Source organism: Humulus lupulus, chromosome 5 (genome assembly GCF_963169125.1).
Source record: "Humulus lupulus chromosome 5, drHumLupu1.1, whole genome shotgun sequence".
NCBI lineage: Eukaryota > Viridiplantae > Streptophyta > Magnoliopsida > Rosales > Cannabaceae > Humulus > Humulus lupulus.
This window is the reverse complement of record NC_084797.1, coordinates 38,679,931-38,699,319: the sequence shown is the minus strand read 5'-3', so window position 1 is coordinate 38,699,319 and position 19,389 is coordinate 38,679,931. Positions and strand designations below refer to the sequence as shown.

Genomic DNA, 19,389 nt, shown 5'->3' with positions numbered 1-19,389 from the left:
TCCCAATTAGGTCCGAGTACTCCAGCGGTCGGATCGCGGGTGCTGAGAAAAACCCTTCTAAGTACTAGGTCTCTGACATTGAATTTCATTTCGCGTACTTTAGAATTGAAATATCGGGCGACCTTTTGCTGGTAAGCTGCTACTCGGAGTTGGGCTTGCTCTTGCTTTTCATCGATCAAATCAAGAGATTCCATCAATAGCTGGCTATTAGAGCCTTGATCGTACATTATTCTTCGATGCAATGGTGGATCTAACTCAATAGGAAACATAGCCTCATATCCATAAGCTAAGGAAAATGGAGTATGGCCTGTTGCTGTTTGATGGGAAGTTCTGTACGACCAAAGGACTTCAGGCAATTGCTCTGGCCATGCCCCCTTCGCCTCCTCAAGTCTTTTCTTCAGAGTATCATTTAGCATTTTATTGACTACTTCAACTTGTCCGTTCGCTTGAGGGTGAGCAACTGAAGAAAAGCTCTAGATAATTCCATGCCGTTCACAAAAATCTGTGAACAGATCAATATCAAACTGGGTGTCGTTGTCTGAGACAATCTTTCTTGGCAATCCATAGCGACACACAATGTTTTTTACTACGAAATCCAGCACTTTCTTGGTCGTTATGGTTGCGAGTGGCTCAACTTCGGCCCATTTAGTGAAGTAATCAACAACCACTACGGCATACTTAACGGCACCCTTTCCTGTGGGCAGAGATCCGATTAGATCTATACCCCAGACTGCGAACGACCACGAACTTTACATTTGTTTTAGCTCATTAGGGGCTACTCGTGGAATTTTGGAGAACCTTTGGCATTTATCACTCATCTGCACAAATTCCATTGAGTCTTCATTCACTGTTGGCCAGAAGTATCCTTGCCTTAGGATCTTTTTTTATAAACTCTGCCCCTAGCATGGTCCCCACAAAAGCCTTCGTGGACCTCTCTCATCAATTCTTTGGCCTTCTCTTTCAAAAGACACCCGAGGAGTGGCATTGAGTATCCCCTTCGGAACAAGATTCCATCGACCAGGATATACCTAGTAGCCTGCCGCTGAAGGGTCCTGGCTTTGTTTCTATCCTTCGGTAACACGCCCTACGTCAAGTACTCTATGTAAGGTGCCATCCATGTGTCCGCCGCTTGAATCACCAAAGAGGTCCCTTCTGCTTGGATGCTTGGTGATGATAGTCACTCAACCGGCACTATGTTTAGAGTGTCAGCATCCTTGGCACTTGCCAGCTTGGCCAAAGCATTAGCGTTTGAATTTTGGTCACGACGTACTTGTTGGAGAGTGTACTTACAAAACTGTGCCAATAGATCCTTCGCTTTATTTAAGTAAGCAACCATTTTTAAGCCTCAGGCCTGATATTCTCCAATGATTTGATTGACCACTAGCTGAGAGTCACTATAGATATCAAGTGACTTTATGTGCATGCTCCTGGCTAACCGTAATCCTGGGAGCAGTGCCTCATACTCGGCTTCGTTGTTAGAAGCAGTGAAGTCAAATCTGATTGCGTAGTGAAATCGATGCCCCTTAGGCATTATCAAAATCACTCCTGCTCCTGCGTGATGCTCATTAGAAGAAACATCTGTGAACAACTTCCATGAGGGAGTTTGGATTTGAGGCTCAGGCTCTTCAGGCTCTTCTTCTTGCTCGCTATCTGGACGACCAGTGAGTTCTACGACGAAATCGGCCAGAGCCTATCCTTTTATCGCTGCTCATGGCAAGTAAGAAATATCAAACTACCCAAGTTCGATCGCCCATTTCAACAATCTGCCTACAGCTTCTGGCTTCTGCAAAACTTGCCGTAGAGGTTGGTCGGTCAAAACTATGATTGGGTTAGCTTGGAAGTAGGGTCGCAACTTCCCGGAGGCTAAGATTAAGAAATATGCTAATTTTTCAATAGGTGGATATCACAGCTCTGCTCCTATTAGCCTCTTGCTTACATATTAAACAGCTTTATGCACGCCTTCTTCTTCTCTTACTAGGACAGCACTAGCAGCGTATTCTGTGACCGCCAAGTAAATGAACAAAGTTTCTTTATCAACTGGCTTTGATAGAATCGGTGGCTGCGACATGTGAGTCTTTAAGGCTTGAAATGCTTGTTCGCACTCCTCCGTCCATTTGAATTTCTTGTTGCCTCTGAGTAGATTAAAAAATGGGACGCATTTGTCTGTAGACTTGGAAATAAATCTACTGAGAGTAGCAATTCTTCCGGTGAAGCTTTGAACATCCTTGATCTTCGTTGGTGATTTCATATCGACCAGGGATTTGATCTTCTCGGGATTGGCCTCAATTCCTCGCGAGTTTACTATAAATCCAAAGAATTTCCCCGATCCAACTCCAAAGGAGCACTTGAGGGGATTCAGCTTCATCTGATATTTGTTCAAGACGTTGAAGCATCCTTGCAAGTCCCCTATATGCCCTTCTGCCTTCTTTGACTTAACCAACATGTCATCGACATATACTTCCATGCATGTACCAATCAGCTCCTTGAACATGTGGTTGACCAATCGCTGGTAAGTTGCACCAGTGTTTTTCAAACCGAAGGGCATTACCTTGTAACAGTAGAGCCCTGCATCAGTTCAAAAGCTAGTGTGATCCTCGTTAGGGGGATGCATACTGATCTAATTGTATCCAGAATATGCATCCATGAATGAGAGAATCTCGTGCCTTGCAGTGGCATCGACTAGCTGGTCGATTCTAGGGAGTTGGAAACAATCCTTAGGGCAGGCTTTATTAAGGTCTGTGAAATCCACGCATGTTTTCCACTTGCCATTCGGCTTGGGAACAAGCACAGGATTAGAGACCCATGATAGATAAAATGCTACCCTGATGAATCCATTCTCCTTCAGCTTTTCGACTTCTTCCTTCAGAGCTTTTGATCTATCCTTGTCGAGCAGCATCCTTTTCTGTTGCACTAGCGGAAAACTCTTATCTATGTTCAAGACATGGCTAATTACTGCAGGGTCTATTCCAACCATGTCTTTATGCGACCAGGAAAAGGCTTCCTGGTTTTTCCTCAAAAATTCCACCAGTGCTTGCTTCGTTGTTGTCTCTAGGTTTTTACCGACTTTCACAACCCTAGTCGTATTTTCTTCATCGAGTTGGACCTCCTCGAGGTCCTCGATGGGTCCTATCTCTTCATCGAAATCCCCAAAGCGAGGATCTAAATCTCTGCCCTCACTTTGGGCAACACCCTATTTGGTGACATCATCACCTAATTGGGCTCGTACATCAATTACCATTTGCAACTCTTTTCAGGAAACTTCCCTCGATACACCTTTCTTTGCCTTAGATATCGAGGCATTGTAGCACTCCTTTGCTTCCCGCTGATTTCCCAACACGCATCCTATCCCAGCGTCGGTTGGGAATTTCATGGCAAGGTGCCATATCAAGGTAATGGCTCGCAGGTCGACCAAAATTGGCCTCCCAATTACAGCATTATATGCAGAAGGATAATCAACTACTATGAAAGTAGTGAGTAATATCCTGTTTGTAGGTGCAGTTCCTGCCATAACTGGGAGCCTAATCGACCCAGTTAGGGCAAGCCCTTCGCCAGAAAAACCATAAATGGTTTGGTTGCATGGCTCCAGGTCCTTGACGGAAAATTTCATTCTTTCCAGTGAAGACTTGTATAAGATGTTGATTAAGCTTCCTGTGTCAACCAACACCCTCTTAACCATCACGTTGGTGATTTGAACGTTAATGACCAGCGGATCGGAGTGTGGGAATCGTACGTGCTAGGCATCATTTTCAGAGAAGGTTATCAATTCCTCCTCTGTTCGAACCTTCTTTGGTGATTGATCCTCCACACTCATCATCTCGATGTCCTGGTCGTGGCGTAAGGTTCAATTGTATCGCTCCCTTGCCTTCCCACTGTCCCCTGCAAGGTGTGGGCTGCCACAGATGGTAAGTAATGTACCCGCCACAGGAGCTGGCTGTAAAGGTGGCGAGTGTTGGCGTGCAGGCGGCTGCTCATTGCCACCTTGAGCCTCTCGCTGAGACCCTTTCGCGGCTCACACATATCTCCTTAGATGTCCCTACCTGATCAGGAACTCAATTTCATCCTTCAACTGGTTGCACTCATTGGTGTTATGTCTATAGTCGTTGTGAAAACGACAGAATTTTGTTGTATCTCTTTTGGAGATATCCTTCCTTATAGGTGCAGTTCTCTTATAAGGAACATTAGAGCTGGTCGCCTAGTAGATATCTGCTCGACTTTCGACAAGGGCCGTATAGTTGGTGAATCTCGGCTCATATCTATTGCCTTTGGGGCATTTATTTTCAGACGTTGACGGCTCATTGCCCGCTCTTTTTCCATCATTTCTGCCATTTCCATTTCTGTTCTCGTTGCCTTTGCCGTTGCCATTGGGTTTATCCGACCCATTGGCGGCCTTGGCGGGTTCTTCTTTCGGTCCCTTATCTTTTGTAGGCGATTTCCCCTCTTTGGCAATCGTGTCTTCGAGCTTGATGTATCGATCAGCTCGATCCAAGAACTCCTGGGTACTCTTTACCCTGTTCTTTCTTAGGCTGTTCCATAGGGGAGAATGGGGTTTGGCCCCGACAGTTAGGGCCATTATCTTTCCCTCGTCGCCTACTGTTTTGGCTCCAGTTGCTGCTCGCATAAAACGCTGGAATACTCTTTTAAGGGCTCCCCCTCCTTTTGGCGTATCTAGACCAGCTGGTTGGCTTCAGTGGGGTGTACGCGACCCACATAGAATTGTTCGTAAAATTCCTTCACGAACATCTCCCAAGATACTATGCTAGCAGGAGGGAACTTAAAGAACCACTCCTAGGCGGTGTCAGATAGTGTGGCGGGGAAGATCATGCACCGGGCATCATCTGACACCTTCTGAATATCCATTTGTATCTCAAATTTGTTGACATGAGATACTGGGTCTCCGTACCCATCAAAGTTTGGCAGTACTGACATTTTGAACTTGCTGGGAGTTTCTGCCACATTAATTCTCTGCACAAATGGAGTGCCCCTCCTCCAATCGTACTCTACGTGGGATGTTCGACTCCCGACCAGCTGTTGTATTGCCTGGTTTAGGGCATCAATTTGTGCCTGAACCGCATCTGGGATCGCTGGGGCGACTGGTGTCGGAGGAGCGTATTCATTGTGCCTCTCGCGATGGTCGTTGAGCACGTCCTTCAAGCCATCATCCCTGCGCCTCTACTCGCTAACTCCTAGCCGATCAAAGACGTTACTTTGTCGAGGTTTCCCCCCAGTGTTATGGCTCGTCGGCCTATTTTCTCTAGGTGGGGGGTTTCTGTCACCACCTCTTCCTTCATCCCTCCGACCAGCATTCCCCCTACAAGAGTCGGCCTCATTATAGTCATGGTCGTCTCTAAACTGTGGCCGACTATGGCGCGATCGGCTGTTCACGCTGTCCCTCCTCGGGATGGCATCTCCCAAGCGTCAGGGGGAGGCCTGCACTGGTCGTTGGGTCCCCGTGCATTATTATGCCGTGGGGGGCCCTTAGCCGCAGAGCCTGACTCGTTGATCCTTCTGTTGGCTGAAGGACGCTGCCCCCTGCTCAGTGGATTTGGCTCTTCGTCCCCTAAGCATCTAGGGCTGCGGGGCGGCTGCCCGGCCCTATTCTGCGTCTGGCTTGGGATTTCCACGACCAACTTGAGATGGTGGCTTCTACTCAGGATCCCGAATTGGGACATCATCTTGAGCCACAGGTGGCTGCTCTGGACTTTGAGAGCTTGCTGGCTGGAACAGAGGACTTGGATTGGGAGCCCACTGAGGTGGCGCACTCGATGGCTGATCCAGATGAGAGGCCGGTGTAGCCTGTCCCCGAGCCAATTGAATGGCTGCTTCAAGAGCGGTCTTGGCATCCCTCTGCCGACGGTCCATGTCCGCCTGCCGCTCATTCAGCTCCTGGCGCTGACACTCAATCTCCCTTTGCTGCAGCGCCATGGTCTCCGCTGCATTCTCCTAATTGGCCTTCAGATTTGCCAACTCGTCATTCATATTTATAGGCTCAAGGGGGTTACATGGGCCAATGGGCCTTAATTATCCTTAATATCAGCATATCAAGACAATAAAGAAAAAAGATCATAAATGTAGTTATTACAATATTACATATCTTTAAACGAAATAAACTAAAGCATGCGACCATGCTGGTCACATCTAATCACGAGATCTGATGAAGCAACAAGGAGCTGATCGATAGTCGAACAACACCTCGACGCTGCCACGTGCCAACCACGTGTAATAAGTTCTTGCCACGTCATCAGGAGCCATTTTTGGGTAAACAAATTCAATAAAAAGAAGAAAAAAGAGAAGAAACACCAATATTTCAAAACCCTAACGAAAGCTTACCTTGTTAGTGTCCAAAGCTCCAAGTATGCCCTAGAAGCTCTTGGATATTTCATGCAATACTCCTAGGCTCTATATCAAAGATCAAATAGTATTTTTAAGAGTGGATACTCAGAAACAAAGAGGAAAAATAGAGCCCTAGGTTCAGCATAAGGGAGAAGAAAATAAACTTTTGTGAACATTACCTCTTTTGTGACTTGTTTATTCAAAATGAGCCTAGGAGCTTCAATCGAGGCTCTTCCTTTCCTTATAGAGAGACATAGCACGAATTTTTTAGAGGAAAATGGAGAGAAAAGGGTATGACTTATTTGTGTTTTGTTTTTGTGATTGGAGTGGAAGAGAGAGAGAGAAGAAGAAGAAGGGAAATGAGTAGAAAAGAGCTTTTGAGTTTGTCAAGTTTAACTTGGGGTTTAAGAAAATGTGTGTAGTGATTGCATAATTAAATAAATAAAAAAATACAATAGACTCTTCAATTCCCTTGTGACCGCACCCTATGGAAAGACCAAAATGCCCTCTCTTTTTTTTCTCTCCAAGCCAATCTTTTAAACACAAGTCCTTTTTTTTTTTTTAAAAAAATTCTTCTTATTTTTATTTTTTCCTACTATTACATAGTTTTTGGAAAAATTAATCCTAATAAAAATTGGTGACCATATTTTAAAAATATTGTCACACACATAGATAAAAAAATTTATGCCCATTATTTAATTCCAAATTATTTATTTTGACATAGTCACTTACTTAGGCGAAATTGAACATTTTACTCAAAATGCCACAGAAATTGGAAATTTCCATAAAATTTCATTTCCATTTTCATTTTCCAACTTTATAATAGTGCTTACTCAATTTTCCATAATTTTTTTCTCACAAAATATTTTATCCGATATTTTTACCCGTTAAGGATTTTTGACCCAGTCCGAGACCAAAGGGCTTGGTTTAATCGAAAAATCAATCTTATCACGTAATGACTAATACTTAACAACATAACATTCATACAAAACATACAATATCCCTTACAAGTAATCACATATTTGGAAATATAAGATTTCTCGAGAATTAAACTTCCCACAACCAAAATTCTACCCAGTGCTCGAAACGCAGAGCGTTACACTCTCTCCTTCCTTTTATTTCCTCATTCCATTTCTCTCTTCCATATATTTTATCTTTTTTTCCTTTTATATTTCTTTCTTCTTATGGCACGTTTACTAAAACTAACTAGAAACATAATTAGAATCATTTTATATTTTACATAATTAGAAAAAGTAATTTACTTAAATTAACTAGATTACTCTTTTTGATTTAAAAAAACATAAAGTAATATTTGGTGATTCTATTTCTCTCTTTTTGATTTTCAAAGGAAAATAAAATAAAAAGAAATAGAAGTCATTACCCTCAATGACATAGCATTGTCATTTTTTCTCGTTTATTATTCCACCAAGTTTTCCCATTCATAATTTTAGCAAACATATGAATGAAACCATTACCACATAAATAATTCTCATTCACTTTATGACACGTTTACTAAATGGTAAACAAAATCATATTAAATCATAGAAATAAAATATGAAAGAATCATAATCATTATTTGTATTATGTTGTTTACTAAAATTGTTTGGGAAGATAATCATAATTATTTTATCTTGTTTACATCATCAGAAAATGTAATTAGAATGTTTAAATTACCTAAATTATCATTTTTAATTGAAAAAATATATAATAGTTATTTTGTGAGATATATTTTCCAAGAAAAAAAAATAGTATTTTCATTCTATATTTTTAAAAAATAAAATAAAATGAAATAGAAACCATTATACTCAATGATATTCCTTAGGTGATTGACGAAAAAACATTTTCATTCTTTTTCTTCTTATGCTACCAAATTCTCCCATTTTTTATTTAATAAACATACTAATGAGAACCATTTATGTGATTCACATTCATGTTAAGTAAACATGCCATTAACTAAAGATGTCATTTAGTTTATAAATTTATACGTGCAAATGAAACAAAGGCAAATATAGATATTTTATTTTCAATTATTTTTCTTTTATTTATTTTAATTTGTCTCTATTTTGTTTTCTTTTTTCATTTTTTTATATCAAGAACTTTGTATTAAACAAGTGTGAGTAATTGAAAATAAATAAACACAATAAAATATATTATGAAATCTAACCATACCTGCCTTCAATGACATCTCTCTTTTACTTACTTTATATTTTTTTCATCCCTTTTAATGATTTAATATTGATGTTAATAATATTGACTGCAACACATTCATTTTTTTTATAATATTGGTGTATTATTTTTTTATTTTCGGCATCTGGTTTGATATAATCTTAATTTTTTTTTATATGATCGGTATACATTGTAGCTATCTAGACATCCTACAAAATTTTAAAAAACTATGAATAAATTATGGTACTGAAAACAGAGTTTAAACAGCTTGTTGCACGCATGCTTATTTTTTTGTATAAGCATATCAAAGTTAACTGTTTAAACTTTGTTTTCGGCACTATAAATTGTTTAGAATTTTTTTAAAATTTGCAGGGTGTCTTAAATGATTATAATGTAGATTATCATATAAAAAAAATTAGAAAAAAATTATCAAGATGTAAAAAGCACAAACTGGCTACACCGGTATTGTAAAAAAAGTTGATGCACTTTAGTCGCTCCATATATTTATACTACTTTACCTTCTTTAATTTTAGGTAAATATTATTAAAATTTATTTATTATATTTTTAAACTGAGAAAAAAAATGCTAATACATGATGTATCTTGCCACTACTATATAAATGTATATGAGTACATAAAAGAAAAAGGAATTAAACTTATACATTAGAACCATAAAAGTTATAATTATGAGCATCAATATATTTAATAAAAGAGAATATATATATTTATATATATATATAGTCTAAATAGATGCTCTTCTCTATTTTTAAAATAATTCGTCAAAACAATACTTTATTTATTTTATCATAATTTTTATATCATACCGTACATCTTTCTTATTATTTATCTATATCATTTAAATATTAATTTTTAATATTTTTTATTCAATTTAAAAATTTTCTCTCATTATCAATAATATATTTATATCTTTTAATATTTAAGATATTTATCCATCTATAATATCAAAATATAATTTATTTTATTATAGATTATTCCAAAATAAAATAAAATATTAATACAAAATTTAAAAATAATTCTCAATATAATAATTATAACAAAAATAAAAAGATAATATGTATATAAATTTTAATTTTTTTTTACTAAAATCATATAATATTATTCATAATATCAAACATATATATAGAGAAAAGTTAGATTTTTTTTTTATTTTTTATAAAGGAGTGAATAGTTCTCTCTATATGTAGAGAGTGAATAGTGTATTGAGAAAAAAAAATTAGAGTAGTCATTTATTGTAAATGAGACATTGGGAGTGCTTTTAATTCTAAAGAGTAAATTGAACAAGGTTCGGTTACTTGTCCAACATAAGTTTTTATTTTTTTTATTTCTTCCATTTCGTTAGTTTATACTTAGGATATTTATGTGGATATTTATTAAGACAAAAAAATAATATTATTAAAGGTTTATAAATTTTTTCTTCTTTTAATACTAATTTGAATTATCAGCTTCAAATAATTACAAACATGTTCTCTATTTTGTAAATTAGTAAAAAAATATGGTAATCTCAGTTCAAAAATTTAGACTGTTTATTTTTATTTTCTCACAAATTCAGTCTATTACAAGAGACCAAGAATGAAGATTTAGATTATTGTTTAGTTTGCTGTTGAGTAAATTTGAGTTAGGTACTGTGACAGTACACAAAGTTGGTATTAAAATACACACAGGTTCTATTATTAATATACAAACATACGGCATAGTCTCTGAGGAGAGGAGGAGACAACTGTCTTTATAAAATGGTTTGATGTGAGACTGAAATGAGATCATTCATTATCATTCAAATAGTCCTCCTCCTTAGATCTACCATATTCATAATAATTACTTAATAGAAAAATTGAAAAATCTCTTTCTTATTATGTTTTTATTTTATTCTATTTTTATATTTTACTATTTTATGAATTAGGTAGCCAAAGCCAAGGCACGACTCTGGCCATTGGAGAAACAAGGTAAAGTAAAGTTGGCCATATATATTATTATTATTATTATTATTAGTAAAGTTGGCCATATATATTATTATTATTATTATTATTGTCTCTTATAACTCTCTTCTCTAAAATTGGAGCTAATCAAAACCCAAATCACAGTGACAGACCAAAGACCACGCCATCTCCGATTTTCTCTGATAAAAGTCAAGACCAGAGGGACACAGAAAACAAGTGCCATGTCACCTATGCTCCTTTTCTTCTCAAAGCTAAATTCCAAACCCAATCTTCTCCATTTCCTTGCCTAGCCCCACTCCGCTGTATATAAATACACCCACACGCAGTTATTAACTTGTTATATATTAACCCGTGTTTGTTTGTTCGGAGCGGTTGACCTAATATTCTTCTCCCGTACACGATTCACCGTAACACACGCGTAGTCGGAGAGAAAGTGAAGACGAAAGTGGTGAAGGGAGGGGTAAAATGGGAAATTCATTTGGGTGCTCGGCCTCCGGCGAGAGGTTAGTATCGGCGGCCAGAGATGGCGATGTAGTGGAGGCGAAGATGCTTCTCGATTGTAATCCTTGTCTCGCCAAGTATTCCACTTTCGGTGGCCTCAATTCCCCTCTCCATTTCGCCGCTGCCAAAGGCCACAACGAGGTATTCTTTTTTTCTTTGGGTACATACGAGTTTTTTCGCATAGCTATAATTTTGCTGATTTTTTTTTTAAAATTTCTTAGATTGTTTTTCTGTTACTTGAAAATGGAGCTGATGTTAATTCCAGGAATTATTGTGGGCAGGTACGAGATTTTGGAGCTTTTGATCTTTAGGATTTTGTTTTGTTAATTGTATAACGTTTCCATTTCTGGGTTGCTTTTATACTTTTCGTAGTGAATTTGTATCAGAAACAGCTTGACTTTATTCTCTTAATTTCTTTGCTTTGTTTATTATTGTTTTTATATTGCCAAAGAAAAAGAAAAACAACAATTTTGTGGATCTGCATTGAGACTAATTCTGTAGTCGTTGTATTATTTTATGTTGTGTAAAGACAGCGTTAATGCAAGCATGTCGATATGGGCACTGGGAAGTTGTATTGACTCTTTTGCTCTTCAGATGCAATGTGAGTTGCAGAGTAATTTTTAGAATCTTTTTTTCAAGCTCTTTCACAAACTTCAAAAATATCTATCTTGATCTGATCTGCTATATTAGGTTTAGGGAATGACCTATGTTATTTTTTAATAAAATTATTTCCTTTGGCTCATAATTGTGCGTATTTTTTTCCTCAACTTTTTTCTATAGGTTACCAGAGCGGACTACCTTAGTGGCAGAACATCACTTCATTTTGCAGCCGTAAATGGACATGTAAGATGTATAAGGCTTCTTGTGGCTGATTTTGTTCCAAGTGCTCCAAATGAATCCATATGTTCTCAGATAGACAGCGAACAGCTTGATGATGCCAATGTAAAGAACAAGACTTGTCAAAGGTGCAAGACTTGTTTTATTACTGCCTTTGCTTGATAAATGTATATAAATATAATAGATTCAATAGGTTAGGTTGTTAAAATGGAATATTAGTAGCTAATGCTATTAAAACATGGAAGCTCTATCACTTCATGCTTGTATGAATTTAAAGCTTCATAATAATTAAATGGTTCATTACCCTTGACAGGTAAGTTGAGTGATCAGGACAATGGTTTGCTTCCATGAAATTTGGGGTTCGATTTCTCATTTGGACCTACCTAGTAATTTGTTACTGTTTCCTACCTCTGCTTCTCAATGTTTGTACTGTTCAATGGGAGGATCCCATATAAAAAACAAGTACACTTTGTTAAAATAAATTCTTCCCATTAGCTGCCTAACTGTATAAATTAAGGGTAGACTTACGCTGATGGAATTTTATTTAGACATTTAGGTTAATTCTTAAGAAAAAAATTGATACCACTTTGTGCAGTTTTGGAGATTACAAATTCTTTTTGTCTTTACATTTTTATTCCTGCTATTTATTTAATTTATTCCAGTGCAGTGCGCTGTCCAAGTTTGTTAATAAGGCAGCAGATGGTGGTTTCACTGCTCTTCATATGGCTGCGTTGAATGGGTATTTTGACTGTGTTCAGCTCTTACTTGACCTTCATGCAAATGTGTCTGCTGTAACATTTCATTATGGAACATCCATGGATTTGATAGGTCTGCTTTTAATCAGTTAGCTGGAATAATAAATAATGAATAACTACTTGATGATTTTCCCATCAAACTGAAATGTTAATGCTCATCACTGTAGGAGCTGGAAGCACCCCATTGCATTATGCTGCCTGCGGGGGGAATTTAAAAAGTTGTCAGGCAAGAATTATATAAATTATGATGGCTTCTGAGTACAAATTTGTCATTCTTGAACCTTAATTAGTTGACTTCTTGATTCTGTAGGTTCTCCTTGCAAGAGGTGCTAGCAGGAGAACTTTGAATTGCAATGGGTAAGGAATCTTTGTGGTTCACCATTCTATTAATATAATTTACATGAATGACTATTCTAAAATCAAAACACTTAATTTTTACAGGTGGCTTCCTGTTGATGTAGCCAGGATGTGGGGGCGCCACGGGCTTGAACCTGTTCTAGCACCCACTTCTGATTCTATAATACCAGCATTTCCATCTAATTACCTTTCATTGCCTCTCATGAGTGTATTGAACATAGCAAGGTAAATTTCAAGCAATGGATCTTTTACTTGCTATTTTACTAATAATATTAAATGCTACTGACAAAAGAACTTGATTGTGCATTCTGATAATAATAGCACCATAGTAATCTCAAGTGTTATCATGACCTTAGGCCCCCCATGAGATTCCCCTTATTATCCATTTAGATAATGACACCTGAAAGCAGTAGAGTTTTATGTTTGATTGGTATATTTCTGTGTATAGCTATACATTAGGGGTAAAAAGAAAAAGAAAAAGAATAGTGGTTGGCAGCACATGAGCACCTAGAAAAAAGTTGGCATACATGGGGACACACCTAGTTCAATAGAAGTTCTGAGCCAAGCATTTTACTGGACACAAATCTATTTTGGTGTTCTATTAGAGGGGAGGAGGATTTAAATGGCAGAGTTGCTGTGTATGAATGTGAAATGTTTTTAAAAAAAATCTGCAGAGAGTGTGGATTTAAGTCTGTGGCGACCTCCTCTGATGATTCTGATCTTTGCGCTATCTGTCTTGAAAGAACATGTTCTGTAGCTGCTGAAGGTTGGTTTCTTTTACTTGTCAATTATCTCCTTTTATTTTTCCCTTGAGAGGGAAGGCATTATGAATCTATGATTTAGATCACATTCATTGCAAATTTATCACTGGTGTATACTTTATACTCAGGATGTGCGCACGAGCTCTGTGTTAGATGTGCACTGTATATTTGCTCAACAAGCAACATTCCTTCTGAAATTACTGGCCCCCCTGGGTCCATTCCATGCCCCCTTTGTAGACATGGAATTGTCTCTTTCATCAAATTGCCAGGCTCCCCAGTAAAGGAAAATAAGCAACAAATGACCCTTGGTCTATGCACCCCATGCATACTTCATCCTCGTGATTTAGAGCACCAATCTCCAGCTTCTACACCAGATATCCGAAAGAACCGTGTAGTTTCAGTTTCATCAGAAATATTCTGCCCAGTTACCTGTAGCCCGTTTCCTTCTGTCACCATTCCTTTGTGCACATGCAATGATGGTCCATGTCCATCATTTGAACCTCGAGAGACAGAAACTGAGGGTGTGTCACCTAATCGTTCACAAGCAACATCAGTTGAGCGGGATAAAATGGAAGGACCGAGATTTGAAAGAACAACCTGTTCAAGCATGTTTTGGGGCAGAAGAAGCTGCAGCAGGGAGCATCAATGCAATTCAGAAATAAACGCTTGAATGGTTTGGGAGGGGCAACGGGTGGGAATGGTTCCCACTTGGGTCCTTGTGGAAAAGAATTTTTGGCTACCACCATTGCAGCCCTAGGTATCGTGTCTAATTAAATTTCTTGTGTCTTAAAACTGTGGGTTATACAAATCCATGTTTGCTTGCAGTTTTTGTCCCGCTGGCTACATTGGTCCATTGGGGGGGCTCTCACAGCATATTGGCTATCGTTTTAGATTGCTCTTATGATTTTGGAGAGGAGTGTATAAAAAGAAAAAGTGTTTGCAAGTCTAGTACTATTGTAATTGAATACAAAGAAACAGAATTATTCACCTTCTTTAATTAAATCTACCATGGCCGGCTTTGGTTTGCTGATGAAACTAAAACAGAGTTTATGCTTTTGTATATTTCTCGACACAGCCCTCAATCGCAAGGAGATTCTCTCGTACCTATTTTGTATTGTTATTTTTTTTTCTTTTTATAAATGAAACACATTATTATTACTTACTTTTCTCACGCTGATTAAGAATTTTATGTACTATATTTCTTTTGATTAGTGTGCACAAAGTAATGTTTTTGAAAGGATGTAGGGAAACATAGAAACAACTTTCATTCTATCTGAAATTATTGTTTTACATTTGTTTAATGTTTAATTGTTTATTGATTATCATTTATGATATGGAAATAGATGTTTATTATTATTATTATGGAGTTGTCAGGATGGAAACTGATGAAAATTAAAACTCTCAATTCCAACCGCAGCATAATAAATCCTATTGTTTTAGAAGACGCATGATACTAATATGAAGATTTAAGCCTTTGATTCATCCTTGAGGACAAATAAGAAGATTGCAAAGTTTGATTGATTATTTATTTTTTATTTTTTTGAAAGGGACAAAGTTTGATTGATTAAACAAGATAAATTACGAGTAGGTCGTGCAAAATTTATGAGGACACGATAAAATCTTGAATATCTACATATTGAACATGATACATATAACACCTACTTGTATATTATTTTATATTTTTTTTTCTAGACTTTTCATCTCCTTAGGTTTTGTTTGGACTTTAGATTTTAAGATGTAAAAAATTGAAATGCAAAGTATTTCAATTACTCATGTTTAGATTGAGTCAATAAATTAAAAATTCTTTTTCATGTATATATATATATATTTTAAATTTATAAAAAGAGATAACCATGTGTTTTGTCCAATTCCCTATTTGAACTTTGTATGTTGACAAATGACTTTTTGAACTATGTGTTTTATAAAATTGTTCAAATAGAATCCTAAATTCGATTTTGGTCAAAAACTTTTGAGCTAAAATTACAAATAATTCACTAAACTAACAATTTAAAACAAAAACAAAATTATTTTGTCTAACAATTGTGTTGTTATATTCAATTTTTTTTCATCAAAATTGAATTTAGGAATCTATTTGAATCATTTTACAAAACATACGGTACAAAAAGAAATTTGTCAAAACACAAAGTCTAAACATGTAATGAGACAAAACAAAAGGTCCAAAAAGATATAAACAAATTTTTTTTAAAAAATGTCTCTTATCAAATTTGTGAAATATATTTTCCTTCATTTTTCCTCCATAAAATTTTTCCTTACTAAAATTCAAGAACCAAACAAAGCCTTCAAGATTTTGATCCCCTCTTTTTTGTTCTTTACTTTGTTGGCTGAATCAGAATGTATATGCTTGATAAAGACGTTTATTCACTTGCCATATTCATGAGATAGGGGAAGGGTTTGTATTTTTTAAAATTATTATTAATACTTTTTTTATAATGATATCTAAACATAATTATGCTAATATATACAAGTACTTCTGGGAGACATCTTTTAATTTAAATCAATGAAAACATACGAGACCAGATCTGTCCCAAAACCTAGTAGAATAAAACCACATCCAACATGAAAGCAAACAAACAAACACCTCTTATTAGATAGTTCTATTAAAATAACTCCAATGCTGAATCATAAATAACATCACCAAATTAAAAAGATCAAATGTTGACAATTTAACTGACGACACTTGTTTAAGATAGACCAAGGAAAAAGAAAAATTTCTTTTTCATGTGCCACCAGAATAATTGTGTTATTATTAATTTCTTGTACTTTGATGAATTTATTTTCTTGATCTAGAAGCAGTTTCTTTCTGTGCATTGAAGTATGCTGCAGCAACTGGGAGACCCAGATTATTGTCTTGAGAAAATGCCCTTGTGTTAAAACAATCTCTCAAAGTTGGAGGTCTCACAGTTTGTCTTCCTCTCTGCTTGAATAAGACGAACACATATCTGTGAAACCCCACCATCGGTTTTGGAGCTTCATAACTCACAATTTCTTTTCCTGTTTTTCATTTTATATGTACAAAATACTCATTTAGATTTTAGTAATAATAAACTTATAGACAGTCAAAGATAATATATATGTTAGTAAGTAGCTTCACAAATCACAAAATCAAGTGATGAATGAAAAACTCACCAAACAACACATTAGTTGTACCAGGAATGTCTGTGACTATCCTGAAAGAGGTTAAATATAATTAAATGAAGAGAAAGTTGCTGCTAGAAGTAAAAATTAAAAATAATAAATAAATAAATAGTTTATTTGAATTATCACAAACCAGTGAAGGTGTTCTTTCAAGTAGGGATCACTAGGACTTGGGGCATCTGGATCCGTCATAATCTTTAAGAAATTGAAGAAAAACAAAAACAGACATTTGTTATTCTAGAATATCAAAAATTAGAATGATATTATTGGTGATCAAACTTACTAGTGTATAAGACGCCCTCATATCTTCTCCACCAATCTCGACTCGAGGTTTAGACGTAAAAAGAGAAGGCGTGAGCTCATGACCATTAATGAGTTGCTTGTTGGAGTTATAAATGACAGTCATTTTTACACTAGGGATAAAATTATCCACCACATCTCCTACTATTCTTTCCAGAGTTAGATCCACACTTAGATCCTCACTTGGAATTTTGAAGACTGAACTTGACATTATATTGATTAAACGAAAAAAAAAATATGGAAGAGGAAGAGACTAAATGTAATAATGAGGCTCTCTATATTCACTTGTAGTTGTAGAGAGTTGATTCGATGGGTATTTATAAGCTCGGGTAAGAGCACTCACACTAGAATACGCTAATTTGTAAATATTTAGCTAAAAACTAGTAAAAGGCCTCTACCTCATAATTTTACAAACTTTTAAGATATAGCACATAGTTTTATATATATATATATATATTTTATATAAAAAGTGAGTAGATAAAATAAATATTTCCTTTTAATTTGTTTTGTTAATTTTAACATAATATCATAATTATTTAACGAAATATACATTTAAAAATGATTGAAAATAGATATTTATTAATTATATTAACATAAATTCAAATATTATAAAATATCATTATTATAATAATATTTAATACAAAACTAAATATTTTATAATTATATTAATATAAATTCAAATGTTATAAAATATTACTATTATAATAATATATAATACATAATATTAATTTTTATTAAAAAATTATTATTTATATTTATAAAGAAAATATTTTTTTATTAATTAATGTAACTTAATTAAATATATATCCATATTAAATAACAATAAACATTATAAATACATTATATATAAGTGTTGCGTGTATACAAATAATATAACTGTGTAACTACATAAAAAATTAGAATAATATTTATCCTCTATCAAGAAACAAAGTTTTTCTTCAATTATAAATTAATGATTTGAATAATATCATAAATATTTTATACATTAAATAGTATAGTTTATGATCTAAAATATTATCATATATTTTATTTTTGAAAAAAAACCATAAACAATGTTTATGTTTAATTTTTCTTTTAATGTGTTTATAACATATATATATATATATAATATTATTTATTTATTTAAAATCTATGTCAATCATAAAAATTTAATAAATATATTTAATAGTTTTTAAAAATAAAATTAACCAAATGTGTGTTAGAGTAACTACACCTGGTATATATAAATATGTGTGCTTTATAAATATATATATGCATATTTATGTAAATATATACTGTGTATTACATATATCTATCTATTATATAAGAATAATTGATATTTTGACAGAGGACATTTGTCCATTTATCTATTTTGTCTTTTTTTTTAATTTCTTTTTCCCTTGTTATTCTATATATATTAGAGGAGTGCTAGCTTGAGGCACTTTTTCATACTCTATTACAAACATTTGCCTCTATAATTGGACACGTGTAAATGCTGATTTTTTTTTAACTTAACACAAAAAATTATTATTATACTACTTAAATATTTAGTGTTTTAATCTTCTTCCAACTAATCTCAATTGTGAAGCCCATTTGTATTTTACCATATTTTTTTCTTCTTTTTCCTTCCTCTTCTCTTTCCTTCCTCTTCTCAATATCTAATTATTTAATTTTATTATAATAGTAATTAATTAATTGATTTGAATGAATTAATAATATATATAAGTAATGATCAAAGTGTATATAGGTCAATTTTTTAAAAATAAAGTATAAAACACTTTATTTTACAGCGGGGATTGAAAAAAAACAATACATGTACTAAAGAAAATGAGAAATTGAAAAACAAAATGATAAAATAAAGTATATTTTCTCTATATATTTATTGTCTAAAAATTAATGGATATAAATTGACTTTTAGAAAAATAAAAAGGTTGAAGAAGAAAAAAATATTTTTAAGAGATAAAGTAAATAAATTATTAATAATTTAAAATTAGTTATAATAGTATAATTTTTTAATGATAACTATTTATTGAATTAATTTACAAATAAATAAATAAGCAAACCAATCTTTATATTATTATTCATGTAGTGATATTTTTTCAATCCATGATGGTAACATAGTCATGATGGTTACATTTTTATTGACCTAATATAGCATGTTTCAACAGATCATCAAAATGAAAATTTTCATTCTAAGAATTAAGTCTGTATTTTTTAACAATAAATTAATTCTATATTAATGTTGTACTCTATTGTTAGCACGAGTTCATTCACTAAGTTCGGGCATAGTTGG

The 19,389-nt window shown here is 34.6% G+C and overlaps 2 protein-coding genes across 4 annotated transcripts; one reads left to right on the top strand and one right to left on the bottom strand.

The window, feature by feature from the left end:
- Positions 1 to 10,556: 10,556 nt before the first annotated feature.
- Positions 10,557 to 14,823, top strand: LOC133834767 (E3 ubiquitin-protein ligase XBAT33). 3 transcript variants are annotated; one of them, XM_062264499.1, is made up of 10 exons: positions 10,558 to 11,092; positions 11,173 to 11,232; positions 11,481 to 11,552; positions 11,732 to 11,916; positions 12,456 to 12,616; positions 12,711 to 12,769; positions 12,854 to 12,900; positions 12,985 to 13,125; positions 13,575 to 13,666; positions 13,790 to 14,823. In XM_062264499.1, the coding sequence occupies exons 1-10, from the start codon at positions 10,916 to 10,918 to the stop codon at positions 14,329 to 14,331; spliced, it is 1,536 nt and encodes a 511-aa protein (XP_062120483.1). In that variant the 5' UTR covers positions 10,558 to 10,915; the 3' UTR covers positions 14,332 to 14,823. The 3 variants fall into 3 exon arrangements, with proteins under 3 accessions (XP_062120484.1, XP_062120483.1, XP_062120485.1); XM_062264501.1 differs by having other exon boundaries at positions 11,072 to 11,092; positions 11,485 to 11,552; XM_062264500.1 differs by lacking the exon at positions 11,173 to 11,232 and having other exon boundaries at positions 10,557 to 11,092.
- Positions 14,824 to 16,239: 1,416 nt separating this feature from the next.
- On the bottom strand, positions 16,240 to 17,419 carry LOC133834766 (CEN-like protein 1). Its single transcript, XM_062264498.1, has 4 exons — positions 17,101 to 17,419; positions 16,951 to 17,012; positions 16,809 to 16,849; positions 16,240 to 16,673 (listed from the first exon to the last, which is right to left on the bottom strand). The coding sequence occupies exons 1-4, from the start codon at positions 17,326 to 17,328 to the stop codon at positions 16,453 to 16,455; spliced, it is 552 nt and encodes a 183-aa protein (XP_062120482.1). The 5' UTR covers positions 17,329 to 17,419; the 3' UTR covers positions 16,240 to 16,452.
- Between the last annotated feature and the right edge of the window lie 1,970 nt (positions 17,420 to 19,389).

Bases quoted from the DNA above. Each gene is read 5' to 3' on its own strand.
- LOC133834767 (XM_062264499.1), top strand. From the start codon at position 10,916: ATGGGAAATTCATTTGGGTGCTCGGCCTCCGGCGAGAGGTTAGTATCG. The intron at 11,553-11,731 runs GTGAGTTGCAGA...TTTTTTCTATAG, and splicing joins TTTTGCTCTTCAGATGCAAT to GTTACCAGAGCGGACTACCT. The intron at 13,126-13,574 runs GTAAATTTCAAG...AAAAATCTGCAG, and splicing joins AGTGTATTGAACATAGCAAG to AGAGTGTGGATTTAAGTCTG.
- LOC133834766 (XM_062264498.1), bottom strand. From the start codon at position 17,328: ATGTCAAGTTCAGTCTTCAAAATTCCAAGTGAGGATCTAAGTGTGGAT. The intron at 16,850-16,950 runs GTTTGTGATAAT...AACCTCTTTCAG, and splicing joins TTGAAAGAACACCTTCACTG to GATAGTCACAGACATTCCTG. The intron at 16,674-16,808 runs GTGAGTTTTTCA...AATGAAAAACAG, and splicing joins TACAACTAATGTGTTGTTTG to GAAAAGAAATTGTGAGTTAT.